We start from the raw sequence: 13,908 nt of genomic DNA, 5'->3' as shown, positions 1-13,908 counted from the left end.
TGAATATCTTCACCCAAATTGGTATCTAGACTTGAATATCCATTTATTGTGCCTCATTAGTGTCTACATAGCTTCAGCATACTTCAAGAAAGGACAAGTATACTATCAGATCATTGTTCTGTGTAACTCAGCATTATCCACACTGTCTGTTTAGTAATATCCGTACTGACACATATCCACAGCACTTCCGCCAATTTCTTTTCCATATCTTTCAGTAATTTGCATTTCACTAATAAATCCTCTGCTGAGCAGCAGATCCTTATTTCTCAGGCAGACATACTTTACTACTTAATCTCCTTAACAGGGAACCCCAAGATTGAACAAGGGCTCACTTCTGTGTCAAGCATGTTCTCTGTCAAGGGGCTGCTGAAGTTCCTTAAACTTAAGTACCATCATCATATACCGGGATTATATTTTTTTTATGACATTCGGAATTAAAACGAGTGTGATATTGCCGTAGTACAGTGCATTCCATGTGACAGACCAAGTAGTCTACTAGCAAACTATCTGATAAGGACCACATAATATGTAACACACTTGTCCCCATCTTTAGATAGAACAGTAGTATTGAAAGCTGCCAGAGATCTTGAAATTGCAGGGTTTACATATCTTTCTTGTTAGCCGTCTTCTGAAGAAGATTTACAGTGACCAAAACCCTTGCCATGCTAATTCAGAATTAAGCTAGACTTACCCAGATCCATATAATCAATGTAACCCAAGAATGTTTGGAATTGTCTAGCTACTATCTGCTCAAACATTTTGCCTAAGACAGATACTTTACTAAAAATAATTATCCAGAGAAATTCTTGTTTAAGAGAGTTCTCCGTTTGTGGTTGCTGTTATTATTTAGTTCAGATCTCATTGATTCAAAGATTAAAATACAACATTTCTAGCTAAAACCTATTGTAACTATAAATGCTTCATTTTATTTGGATTGTGTCCAGATGTAAATATAATTATGCCACCTAATGTTACAGAGATATTTGACAAACAAAAATGTTTGCATCTACAGCTTCTTAAATTATGTTGTACCTTATGTAGCATGACTCTGTCCCATCATATATCTCAATGTTTTCCAATTAATTTAGTTAAGATATAACGTATATACAAAATATTTAGAAGTGTTTGATTGCTCACTTATATGATCCTCACAAGGGGCAGGAGAAACTGCCTGCATCCTGATTTCTTTTTGCTCTTCAAGTTTAATTTTTGAGTCACTAATATATGAAAATGACATTTAGATTGCTTATTAAACTTTTATTTTTTTTAAACATGATAAAGACGTATTAAACATTGCTACTTCCTCTTAAAAGGATGTTACCAGCAAATGGGTGTGGGTAACATTTTGGTAATCACTTCCCACTCTCTAGAAAATATTGACTTGCCAAGACAGACCTCTGTAATTATTTGCAAAACGTACCATGCAAACAGCAGTAAAGTTATCTAAGAAAATGCATGTGTGTTTGTCTGTCCCTCTGTCAGGACTTGTCATTTCAGCTAAAGTCCTAATCTAAGTGGAGTATATGTATCACTGGAAGACGTTTCACTTTAAATATCAAATTGTGTTACTCATGGCAGATATTAAATATATTTTTCAGGAGCCACACATACAAGTCAAATGGGAGGTCAGATTTATTGGGGGTATAGCTCTTTCATGATTTATTCAAGCATCAGAAAAGAACTTTGATTAGTTAAAAGCTGTGGTAAAGTCTTGTGGGAGTATTTGCGAGAGTCTGGAGCTGTCAGAGATAACTATAACTTCTTCAGCAAATTTCAGACTATTCTTCTGTAGTGGGACAAAACCCTTTTCTTTTCCCTCTTTTGTCCAGAAAGATATTTGTCTTGAAACTGTGTGGCTGTGAACATGGGGTGCTTGTTTGAAGATCCCCCTTCGTAGTCAAGAAGAGAATCGGCTGGCCAAATATTGGTGTAGTATTTTATACCCTTTTCCTCTCTTCTCGTTCTCATTCTCCTTTTATTTCCTGTACAGTTTTTAATAAGAAGATTGTGGAGGCAAAGTTTTTAAGGCAAGGGGCCATTTGCTGTTTCGTTTTCTCTGCTTAGTAAAGTGTGCCTTACTTTTTGAGCTGCAGTGACTTTCGTTGCTATTGAGTAGTTTGTGCAAACGCTTGGCTTGCTCCTCAGTTCACTTTTTATATACTCTCAAAGGAGATGTTTAAAACCGTCTTTCTCTGCTTTTTTTTTTAAGGAAAAGAAGTGGCGTGACACAAACAAGTGAGATTAATAAGAATTAGGCAAATGGCTTCTCTTCTTTTGTTTCGGTGAGATAGTAGCCGTCTTGCAGCTACACAAAGGCTGCCATTTACCACAGAGGACTCCCTCATTCTCTTGGCAGGGGTGCCATTGGATTCGGATACAAGTGGGTGGCAAGCAGCAAAAGAGGACAAGCAGGCTTTGTTTGTGTATGTGTGTATGTGTGTGTGTGTGTGTGTGTGTTTTAAAAAAACAGCAACAACAACCAAAGCACTTTATGTATTGAACTGCTACACAACCAGCTGTGCAGCTTGCGAGTTGGGGTGGACCAGTTCTCCTTGCAGATAGAAAGCACTTACTTCCTTGACATCCCTCTTCCCTTGCTTTCCCACTCTTTCCCTTAAAAGTTGCCCACTGGAACATTGGCTCAACTCCATAAAGAGCTGAGAGCACCAGAAAATATTTATTGGAACAATGCTTCTGATAACTGCCATGATATTGGAGGGCTTTGGAGTAAGAAGAGACCACCTTTATTTTTAAAGCAGTTTTATATCAGCTTGTTAGTATTCCAGTCAGAAAATTTCTTTTCTATTGTAGATACCTTGTTCTTTATTGATGATGGTTCCCATTGAATACAGTCACACATTTCTATCTCTCTGGCTCTTTCTTTGCCTTGCTTGCTTTCTATAAGAAAACTACAAATACGCAGACAATGAACTATCTGTTTGGTTATACTTGGCACAATGCTGCTGCTCCTTTACTATTTCCAAGACAAAAAATGTAATTTTGGACTATTGTTAGAGAAGGAATATTTTAGTCTTTACTATATTCTCAATAGTGATGCAAAGAAAAGAGAGGCTTTTCCACCAATAAATTACTACCAAGTCTGAAGAAGTAGATGCCAAACCACATTTTGTGTGGGTCTGTTTAAGCTTGCAACCAAAAATCATTCACAGGGATGGGCAATGTTAGTTAAGTCCTCCTAAGAGACATATCTCTCTATGCTTCATCTTTGGACCAATTCATTCTCTTTTTTTATGTGCTGAGTTCGTTTTTGATATAGTATGTGTTGGTCTAAAAGCTCTTCAGGAGGAGCAGATGAATCATTTGAAATAATACATTTTGACAGAGGGACATATATTTTTCATATATCTTTAGACAGCAAATCTGTCAGTGGTTTTTCTTGAACTAATGCAGCATGTTCTTTATTACTTCAGGTCTAAAGTTCTCTTTCCGACAAGCTGAAATAATTAGCATCATCCAATTGTCCATTAAATTTAAACATCCAAATAATTGTTTTTAAACATTTTTTTCAATATAACAATTCTGGAGATATCATGCTGTTTCATCTCTAAGCACTCGCTCCCTCAGGCCCTTTTATGAATTGATCTAACTCTAATACAAGATAATGTGTAGCCTTGCAGTTAGTATTATTCCCATTATTCCTAGCTAATGTGGCCAATGGTGAGGAAAAGTGGAAATTTTACTGCATCTTTTTTGAGAGAGTCACATTTTGGTTGGTAATATAGACAGCAGAAAAGACATGTGTATATACTGATAAATGTAATAATTTGGTTTAACAATAGAGGAAATTAGAATAGATTTTTTTTCTTGATTTTGTTCTGTATGATTAACTATCACAGCTCCAGCCCTTTCTTATAAACATGGATTGTATTCTACAAATGTTTTCATTGTCTTTCGTTTTTTAGTGCTGAACAATAAAGTAAATCAAAGCAATAATCTTAGGAGACATGTTTGTAATATTCTAGAATTTTCCTGCCTTGACGGGGAGATAGTTTGAAGTCATTGTTTCTTTCATACCTTAGAAACAATTTTGAAGTAATCATTGGTATGTCTTGTGATCAAACAGTGACCTTGAGTCAGATATTGCTGGTACTGTGTGTGAGAGAGAGAGAGAGGGAGGGAGAGAGAGGGAGGGAGGGAGAGGGAGGGAGGCATGACAGAGAGAAGAACTTACCAAAATAGCTTTTGCTATTTTTATATCCATGCTCAGAAGGGAGTTTTGAAGATTTGCCTTTATATCAGTCTGAAATACTTCAGATACTTCATAGTATCTAGATATGGATCTTCCAAAATGTCTTGTTTCAATTGTCAGTGACTATAAATAAATGGCTAGATCTAGAAGGGGCATTTAGGCAAGATTCCAAACTGAAGTATCCTCAATAGATTCCGTGAAGGATATCAGTAGTACTGTGCTCAGTATAACTTTTATTAATGTTATCTCAGTAATAGATTTCACTATTGTTCATCCCAATAGGGAGTTATAGTCCTAATAAAAATGAAGGGCATTATATTGAGAAATGTTAATCTCCAAGGTGCAATATTTAGCCAAGAGAAATTCAACAGTGTTCTAATAGATATTTATGGAAGCCCTGTACAAACACTCATCAGGTAGAGTTGATTTATTGCTTTTAGTGATGCCTGATTCACTATTTCAACATAAGTATTTATTTTTAAAAAAGTAAAGGGCTCCATCTGAAATACCTAACTTGACCAACTAACAACCAAATTACAAACACATACAGAATAAATACAGAAAGAAACCCATAACCTAAGTTAAAACAATCGAGTACAAAGAAAAAAGATCAGGCAACATACAAGTACCGTATTTCACAAATGAACATTGTGCTCCCCTATCACCGTGCCATAATCATTGAGTAATTCTGAATCTCCCTACTGTTTTCTCTATGGCAAGCAGTACCAAAATATTTGTTGTAAAAGCTTCAAGAAACAATGCTGATATGTGTGTATGCCCTGACTTTAGATTATCATTGTTATATCAAATCAGACAATGATCCAGTTAACAACATCATTACATTCAATATCACCCTATTTTGGTCAGTCACCATATAATGCATGTATACACGCTAGATGATTAGCATAAAACAACCTCAAATCAGAAATGACAACACAAATTTATATCAGATACGCAGATAAAGAAATTAGGGAAACTGCCTTGTGATCATCAAATGACATCGGTAGGTTTTTCTTTTCTTTTTTCTTTACTAACTGAACAGACCACTACACAAATGTTTGCCATCTTTATTATTTATTTATGTAATTTATAGAGCCACCTATCTCGCAAGCAAGAGCTACCTATCTCATAAGCCACCCATCTCTGGGCAGCTAGAACAAATGTATATCTGAACTAACAACAAAAATAGATTGCAACACAGCTTGGTAACAATGGGAGGATCTTAAAATTAGACTGACAAGAGAGTTCATGTATCTTTATAGCATAGACAACTGAGGTGGAGGATTTGTGTTATTATTGTCATCAAATTTTATTTGCTACCCATCTCGCAGTTCAAAGGGACTCATCCTCCAAAGTTGTGTATTGTATAAAGATATACAAGGTTCCTGGAGTTCTAATATAACAGCAGAATCTCTTCCCATGTTGACTTTTCTATATTTCCCAAATAGAAGTGCTCTAGACTGCCCTTTTCTAAAATGGGTTTCCATTAACAAGTTGACTTTAGAGAAAATTGATTCCACCCAAAATAACTTGGAACAAGTGAGACAACCAATTGGTGGTCTATGTCTTTATTTATTGCTTAAAAGTGGTACTGGCTCCATCTAGTACTAGTGCCAAAGGGTAATTACTCGATAGAACCATCTTCCAAGCCAGAACATAACCTCTGTTCTTCCACTTTGCATCTTATTAGAATGGGTTATTCCTTGCATGCAGAGAAGTAGATCTGAGGCTCCTGTGAATAAGCTATGAGTGCTTCTGCCATCTTTTCTGAAGCTATCCCAGAAGTTCCAAATGGGAATATAACTAATGAAAGAGTCCTCATAACCATCTTAAAAGTCCAACTCTGTACATAATTTTCCAGGGGCAAGCTTTATTGAATACATTGGGGCTTCTTCTCTGTGTGCTGTAAACCCTGAATTACAATTTCAATTAAAACTGTTAGATGATCTATAAATTCCTACATTAAGTAGCATCAGTTTACCATTATAAAGCCAAGGCATTTTGGTACAGATTCAGATGAGGTTTCTCTGTTTACGTGAGTAGGCTAGTATTGTTTTGACATTTATGCTCATTTGGTTCCAGGTATACGTCCACAAATAATGAATGGCCCTTTGCATCCTCGTCCATTGGTGGCTTTGCTAGATGGAAGGGATTGTACAGTGGAGATGCCTATTTTGAAAGACTTGGCTACTGTTGCATTCTGTGATGCTCAATCTACTCAGGAAATACACGAAAAGGTATTTATTATCATTTCAATTTCAAAGCACCCGATTCTTGTGATTCTAGGTGGCTAAAAGTACATCATCAACAACAAATAACTGACCCCATAACATCAAACAGGGGGTGGGGGACAGCCAAAGGACTCTACTGCCATCCAGGGAATGAGGAATCTGAAGTCAACACCAAAAAAGAAATGCCTTTTAGCTCCCACAAGATGGCACTGCTTAATTTTTTTTTTTTTTTTTGCACATGGTGGCGGAGGCCTAAAGCGAAAAGGTTTTATAAAACCCAGCTGAAGGCCTAGGACTGGGGTGACAGCGCACGTGCTCACAGAGAGGGCTCTGCGTGCCACTTGTGGCACGCCACAGCCCTATACCATTTTAGACAAATGGCTGTCTAATCTCTTCTTAAAGACTTCCAGTGTTGGAGCATTCACATCTTCTGGAGGCAGGTTGTTCCACTGATTAATTGTTCTGTCAGGAAGTTTCTCCTTAGTTCTAGGTTGTACCTGTCTTTGGTTAGTTTCCAAATAAGCAGAGTGTATGCCATTCAGGGCTTTAAAGGTGATAACCAACACCTTGAATTGTACCTGGAAGCCAGCTGGTGATCAGTGTAGCTTCAAAGCAACAGGGACACTGCACATACATAACATGTCCATTATGGCTCTCACTGTTGCACTCTGAATGAGCTGTAGCTTCCGAGTGATCTTCAAGAGCATCTATGTAGAGCACATTACAGTATTCCAGTCAAGTTATGACCAAGGCCTGAGTGACTGTCTGAAAATCTTCTACCCAAGAATGGGCACAATGGGAATACAAGATGAAACTTATAAGAAAATGTGCTTTGCAAATTAACACAAAAAGATTATCTTGTATTTAGCAATAATTCAGCTTTTTTGTTTGGAAAATTTCAGGATAATTATATTTTTATCTGTGGTTCCCAATCATAATTGTGTATACTATTATATCATCAAAACCATATGAACCACCAGGTACATACGATTGATTTATGTACCTGGATTGCTTAATATTTTATGGTTGAGGGATTCCACAAATTGTAGTTGAATAATCTCAAAAACTCCTACAGGTTTCTTCTGCTGAATTAACAAATCCGTATAATAATTGTACACATAAATTACAAATAGACAAACTTAGGAGAAAGAACATTGTAGTGTAAAATTAAGATACACTGCTGACTTCATTTTATTTTGAAACTTACTGCAATGCTGCATTCTACTTTGTGTGCTGGTATGAAGAGATTGAGCCAACAACTCTTCTCTCATTCTATATGAAGCATATGGAAAGCTCTTGCTAATCTTCATGATGAATTGAATTGGTATTATATAGTAAACTGATGACCATGCATTCTTGATTTAATTGTATGATTTCTCTGCCTTCTTCTGTTTATACTGACATAATTCTCTTGATAATCTGTGACAGATATCTGGAATTTGGATTCCTGCGTGCAGCAAAAATCTCTTTGATAGACTGTGTATGGATTTGATAATTAAATGTGCTGCTGATGAAGCCACAATAAATAATCTGATTTTAACAATTGATCTGGCTAGACAGCTTTTATAGATAGGAGATCAGAAAGAGATTAATGCAACCAATCAGCCTGATGCAAATGCAGTGCTCCTTAAATTCAGATCATCGGAGAACAATGTAGGAACTAAATAGCATGTGTTCGCAAAGTACAAGTTTGGTTATTTTGATTGATTTTTCGTACCTGATGTAAATCAGTAGATGAAAGCAAAAAGAAACTATTAAATTAGATAAAGTGTACTTGGATTTCATCTAGGCAATAAGTTAAGTCCTTTCTAGAAACATTGTCAGCTTGGGTAAAAATCTTATCACGTTGATTGGCAAGAATAATTAAAATGAAACCTTGAAACCTTGCAATGTGAGAAGTAGAAATGTTGTAATAAATAAGTTAAGAAGTGCTAATATGAGGCAAGCAAGTTCCAGAGTAATAAGTTGAATGTTCATACCTAACATTTCCCTGGTAGCCTTTTTCTAGCTAACTATGAAAAGGAGATTAAGAGTAGAAAAAAATACTTAGGGTAGGGATGTACTTAAGCTTTTTTGACTCACTTCACTTCTGGCAATCAAGTTCCACTGAATTTCAGATGTAGCCTTGATTTTTTTTGGCTTGGAGAATAGCCTTAGAGCAGGGGTCTTCAAACTTGGCCCCTTTATTATTTGTGGTTTTCAACTCCTAGAATTCCTCAGCCAGACACACTGGCTGAGGAATTCTGGGAGTTGAAGTCCACAAGTCACAAAGAGAAGATTGGAACTCTTTGTGAAATGTCTAGTTTTAAGTTAACTGATCAGACTTATGTATAGTCCAAAATACATAACTCTGATGCCAGCTCACAATCATATAAATAAATAACCCATAATGAAACACAATTACAAATAACCCAGTAGAAAAGGAAAGCAAGACAATAGGTAACAAACTCAAAGAACTGATATACCAGTTGGGTTCTTTTAACATTTTGAGCCTAATTCCCAGGGGAAAAGTCATGTCCTAATCTCAAAGGGAGGCTGTTTTGTAGATCAGGTGTCATAGAGAGTCAAGTCTCCTTGGATCACACAGGCTTTAAAGCTGATGATCAGCATTTTGAATTGTCCCTAAAGCATGCTCAAGTTGTTAATTTTTTTTAGTTGTTTAAAAGAGCCTTGGTGGAGCAGTGGGCTAATGCCTCCTTAAAGTAACACCAGCTGCCTGCAATTAGTGCAGGTTCGCATCCCACCAGGCTCAAGGTTGACTCAGCCTTCCATCCTTCCGAGGTAGGTAAAATGAGGACCCAGATTGTTGGGGGCAATTAAGCTGACTTTGTAATAATGCCGCTTGGGGGGGCAAAAGCCCTAATAAGCAGGCATATACATAGAATGAAGGCTACTGCTAAGCTTGTAAGCCGCCCTGATTCTTCGGAGAAGGGCGGGATATAAATGGAATTAAAAATAAAAAAATAAAAATTAAAAAAATAATAATTTAAATCTGTATTATTTAGACATTTAGCATCAAAAGTGAACTTCTTGTATTATTGAAAAGATAGGATTTATTATGAGGTTTATTCTGAAATGCATGGTTTTGATGTCTGGCCAAAATTCTGAAACTACTTTAATAGAATGCCAATAGCTGAGGTACTAATTATATTATTTAGTATGCCACTCTCTTTCTCCCTTTTTTAGAAAAAAAATGAAAATGTTAAGAAGAAAACAATTTAGTGCGAAGTTACTTCACTGTTTGAGGTGGTCCCAATCAAAATATGGTCACTAAAATGGATTTAAAGTACAGGAGAGAAAAGGATCCATGTTTTACATAATTGAATGTAACATATAATTTGATCCCGAGAAGTATTCAGATCTGTTGGCATCATTCATTCCATTTTGCTCTGCTTTTTTCTTTCCTTCCTTTTTCCATGTACTGTGGGCCAATTTCCTGGCTTTGTACACCTTTTTTTTCTTCTCTGCTGACAAGAATTCTAAATCTCTGAGAATTTGGATCTTGAAAATACAAGATAAATTTGTCTTTGCCAGTTCTTATCTTTGAGCAAAGCTGAGCAGGCTGAAAGAATGCTGTATGGAAACTGATTATTTGGTGTGATTGGAAGATTTAAATCCAAGTCTTCCAGAAAGGGAATCTAAAGGGGGCTAAGAAACAGCCAGATAAAACTTGCATGAATATGGCAGACAAAGTCTTTTAAGACTTAGCATCATTCATAGCTCATCCTGCTATCAGGACAGAGTCCTAAAGAATTATAACTTGCTACACTTATTTAAAATCATCTGTAGTAAATAGCTGATCAACTCAAATGCAAAGCTGTTATCAAAGCATCTCATCCTTGGTTGTTGCTTATTCAAAGTATTCTTCCAAGCTGTGTTTACACAGCGTATAGGGTCACAAGAGTGATTGTAATTTTAGGTCTGAAAACTCTTTGGCTGACAACATTAATCTATGTTTTAGAGTATAAAACTTACTGAGCCACATAGACCGCATGGATCAATTTCCAGTGATACGAAGCCAATTGTTTTACTTTTCTGCTTGTATTTTTATTATCATCCAACTTTGAGAATTAGATTATAATAATTCTATTACATAATTGCATGTAAAAAGGCTTTTAAAAAAAAGAATTTACGTCATGCTTTTTTTTTTCCTTTGTCAAAATGAATGGTGTTTAGGAATAAATTTTCTTTGGAAAACGGTAAAAAACTCTGTATACATTAATAAGTAGGGCACCACTGAATAGAAAGATTAGAGGGTTCTCTGCTTTTACAATCTGCTCTTTAGGAGAAAGGCCTTTTTTAAATGGAATAAATGAGGTTGACTGATTTCACAAATAAAGGAAGACAGAGCTACATAAGTGAATGGTTTCTTTTTAAATACTCCAAACTTACTTGGTCATCTCTATTGAATAAAGCGTAAACAAAGGTTTTTCCCCAGCGCTGTACATTACAGTGTGGGTTAAAGGATGTGAAATCTATAAGAGTCACTGGGATCATGCTGCACATAAATGAAGAAGGTGGAGGAGGAGGAGGAGGAGGCGGCGTTTCTTCACATTAAACACATTTCTTCACATTAAACACATTGAGCTGGTCACCACTGTTTACGTAAAGATTCTGCTGTACTAAACAAATGTTTTATACAAAGTCATAAGACTACACAACTCTGCAGAATTCCAATTAGCCAGTGAGAAAATATTCAGGGAGAGGTGTTTTTTTTCTTCAGCTTTTGTTCTTCCCCATATTTCCATTTAATTTACAGAAAATTAATGCCATTTGTGGGCTAAGGAAAGGGGCAAGCAACACATTTGGGATGGTCCATATTTATCTAATAATTTTCTCCTTCTTAAGAAAGAAATCTATCATGAAATTATCTCCTTTTAACTTTACTAATACTTTTTGAGACTTGATAGTTCTTCAAGAGATATGTATCTATTCTTTTTCTGGTCCTTGGAAGGGCACAATAAAGAAATTAGAAAAGTTTTACAGAGAAGAAAAAGGGTTGGAGACTACTTGCATTCTTATTCAGTTATATAAACCTTGAGTAATTACTTGTCTTTTAAATTAGTGTTGTGGAGAAAATAAAGCATTAGTATATCAAGAGACACCCACCTATTTGGATTTCTGCAAACATGGTGTGCTTGCTCTTATAAAATGGCTGCTGCAGAGGATTGTTCTTTGACAAAATGATGACTATTGGGGATATAATTAATTAGAAAGTACTGATCACCAGAATGCTGCCTTCTACCACCTCTAACTTCTCTATAGAGATTCTCAGTCATCCAAGTCATGGTTGTCCCAAAGGTGTTTTTTTTCACAAGGCAACTGGACTTCCTTGTTTTTCTTGAAGATGTTTCGCATCTCATCCAAGAAACTTCTTCAGCTCTGCCATTCCCCACCATCCAATCAGAGCTGAAGACGTTTCTTGGATGAGAAGTGAAATGTCTTCAAGAAAAACAAGAAAGTCCAGTTGCCTCATGAAAAAAGCATCTTTGGGACTACCACCTCTAACCTCACACCTATAGGATACTCCCTACTACTTCTACTTGCTTGTATTTTACCCAGGTAGGTAAGCATTCTTCCAAACAAACCATAGGTTTGCAACCATCCATCTAAATTATATGATTACTTGGGAATATATCATGACTCAGTTTAGGATCTAATGGTAGAATGGAAGACTGCACAGGTGAGGCGGTAAAGGACACACATATATACAGATTCTCATTGTTTATATTACTCTTTACTCAGATGATCTTTTTATCCAAGCTTTCCTTCATAGTCTAAAATTAAGATAAACACTTCAGAATGAAGAATCTGATACGAAAATAATGGATGAAAAGTTTTAGAATTACATGCTATTATTCTGGACTTTTTTGAGCACTTTTATCTGATTGTACCATGTGCCTTGATAGATATTTGAATACGATTCAAAATTTGGACTTCAGCTACTATTTCCAGAGTAGATTCGTCTGCTCCACTATGTCTGTGATTTCCCACTTTCTGTGTTTGTCTTTTAGGTTTTAAATGAAGCTGTTGGAGCAATGATGTACCACACTATCACTCTCACCCGGGACGACCTAGAGAAGTTCAAGGCCTTACGAGTCATTGTTCGAATAGGAAGTGGTTATGACAACATTGATATCAAGGCTGCAGGGGAGCTTGGTAGGTGTAGACACCACTCCTGCAGATCCTCTTTCTAAAATGTTTTTGTTCTTTAAAGTAAATTATTTGTGTCAGGATTGTATTTATAGGCTTGTTTTTCATGGGAGGGGCTTATATAAAAATTCTAATGTATGATAAAATATCTTCATGTTATTTGGTTGATTGATCCATAGTAAACATGGGATCTCTAATAGAGGTACGATATGTATTAAAAAGTTAAATGAACCTATCTATGGAATCCTGGTGTAGAAATGACACTCTCCTGGAATGGAGATCACTGTACAGTTTTCTCCAAGAGTACTATACTTTCAGAAGCATTGGGGAAAAGTGATGTCGCCTGTTACACACATGAATCATCTTCAGTAGTTAGGAAGATAGAAACAGATTATATTATTCTGTGCTTTTGTATCTCCTTATCCACAAAACTTCTATAGGTATTAAATACAATATTAGTGCTTCAAGAAAAATTTATGATGCTAGGAGAAGAAATGAAGATTTGGCTTAAATAATGTTAAACCAGCATTTTCCAACTTGGTATTGTCCAAACAGGTTTCTGTTGCAGTCTAGAATTTGCAGAGTCATTTTGGCACATCTAACAGGTATCAGATAGAGTAATTAAATGTAGGAAGCAAACCTGGGTTAGATCTTGACCCTCTTTCTTCAAAGCAATATGTGAAGGATACAGCAGGTACTTTTGTGTCTATTGTTGATTAACAGTGCCTTAGTGCAGTTTTGTATACAATTTATATTAAATTAAATACAATTTGTATTTAATTTCAACTGTAATTAGAGGAAAGAAGCTACCTTCAACTGTGGTTTATAAATTACTTTATTGAGATTAACCTCAGAGAATAACCTGAACCAAAAATTTTGCATCTCTTCATGTCTATTCCAGACACATAGACTAGTAAGTACATTCATGGCTTTTTGCAACTCACCCATAAAATACTAAAATATTACTTAATAATACTTGCCATCTGTTTGACTTCATGTAGAGGATGCAGCTCTATGTCTTTGGATCCAGCTGCTATTCTTATTAATGCTGCATAAATGGACCCTATGTTTCTTCCAAAATATATTACCATAGTGATTATTTTATATTAGTTTTATAAATTCTGTAAGTTCTGTTGCCTATTCTATTAAAAAATTATAAGTGGCCCATATTCTTAAAATTGGGAACTTCCAGATATGTGCAATGAATAGAAGCACCAAGATTGGGAAGACTGCCATCCATTTCATGACAGATAATAATTGTAATAGTCAAATTAAGCATTTATTCTGGAGGTTCTGTTTGTTTGATATGGATAC

General features: G+C 35.8%; 1 protein-coding gene across 6 annotated transcripts in view; it reads left to right on the top strand.

Annotated features, from left to right (window-relative positions):
• Window positions 1-13,908, top strand: part of CTBP2 (C-terminal binding protein 2) — a 225,217-nt gene that overhangs the window by 191,370 nt on the left and 19,939 nt on the right. For 5 of the 6 annotated variants that reach the window (XM_083363403.1, XM_083363400.1, XM_083363401.1 and 2 more), the window contains 2 exons: window positions 6,293-6,447; window positions 12,456-12,600. In XM_083363403.1, coding sequence (XP_083219529.1) covers window positions 6,310-6,447; window positions 12,456-12,600 — 283 coding nt within the window. In that variant the 5' untranslated portion in view covers window positions 6,293-6,309. Of the gene's footprint in view, window positions 1-1,829; window positions 1,928-6,292; window positions 6,448-12,455; window positions 12,601-13,908 lie in introns of all 6 variants that reach the window. The other variant, XM_083363402.1, reaches the window with a different exon arrangement.

The sequence above is a fragment of the Vipera ursinii genome (assembly GCF_947247035.1).
Source record: "Vipera ursinii genome assembly, chromosome: 5".
Lineage (NCBI taxonomy): Eukaryota > Metazoa > Chordata > Lepidosauria > Squamata > Viperidae > Vipera > Vipera ursinii.
The sequence above is the reverse complement of the archived record's forward strand: the minus strand, read 5'-3'. Positions and strand labels throughout refer to the sequence as shown.